General features: G+C 74.3%; 1 protein-coding gene across 1 annotated transcript in view; it reads left to right on the forward strand.

Annotated features, from left to right (window-relative positions):
* The first annotated feature begins 621 nt into the window (after positions 1-621).
* Positions 622-746, forward strand: part of HIC1 (hypermethylated in cancer 1) — a 2,109-nt gene continuing 1,984 nt past the window's right edge. The window contains exon 1 of the mRNA XM_015421850.1: positions 622-736. Within this exon, the coding sequence (XP_015277336.1) occupies positions 629-736 (108 nt within the window). The 5' untranslated portion in view covers positions 622-628. The remainder of the gene's footprint in view (positions 737-746) is intronic.

Genomic DNA, 746 nt, shown 5'->3' on the forward strand with positions numbered 1-746 from the left:
GAAGAGCGGCGCGCCTGTTGCGGGAAGGGCGCTGCGGGCTGGGAAGTCCCTAGACCCGCGGCGCGGGGCAGAGGATTGGGGGGCAGCAGGGGGCCCCCCACCAGAGCCTGGCAGCGCCGCTCGGGGTCCTGCCGGTGTCCCTGGGGGATTCCCGGCGCAGCCAGCGGTTTGTGACCCCCGGGGACTACTGGAGCGGGCAGCGAGGACCCCTTTGGCCCCCCCGACGTGATCCCAACGAGAGGAGCGGCCGCTGCCGCCGGCTTCCAGGTGTGCCTGCTGAGGCCGGGCCTCCCCCCACTTCTCCGCCGGGAGGGGGCGTGGGGATGTGCTCGGCGGCGGCGGAGGAGATACGGGGGGCTGGGCCCCCTCCCCCTCCCTTCCCTTCGCCCGCCTGCGAGGGGAAGCCCCTCTATAAGGGCCGGCCTGGCGGGGGGAAGGCGGCCAGAGCGCGATGAGAGGCGGCCCGGCCTCGCCCAGCCTCCCCGCAGGTAGCGATCCCGGGCCGGGGCTGGGCAGGAGGAGCCCGGAGGCGGGCGGGCGGCGCGGCGGCGGCGTCGGCGGCTCTGACGGCGGCTCCTCTTCTTCTTCTTCTTTCTGTGCCCTCCTTGCAGGCGACGGCGGCGCCGCGATGCTGGACGCCTCGGAGTCGGCGGGCCATTCCCGGCAGCTGCTGCTCCAGCTGAACGTGCAGCGGACCAAGGGCTTCCTGTGCGACGTGATCCTGGTGGTGCAGAACGCGCTCTTCC

The sequence above is a fragment of the Gekko japonicus genome, unplaced genomic scaffold (assembly GCF_001447785.1).
Source record: "Gekko japonicus isolate JY-2015 unplaced genomic scaffold, Gekko_japonicus_V1.1 scaffold21, whole genome shotgun sequence".
Taxonomy (NCBI): domain Eukaryota; kingdom Metazoa; phylum Chordata; class Lepidosauria; order Squamata; family Gekkonidae; genus Gekko; species Gekko japonicus.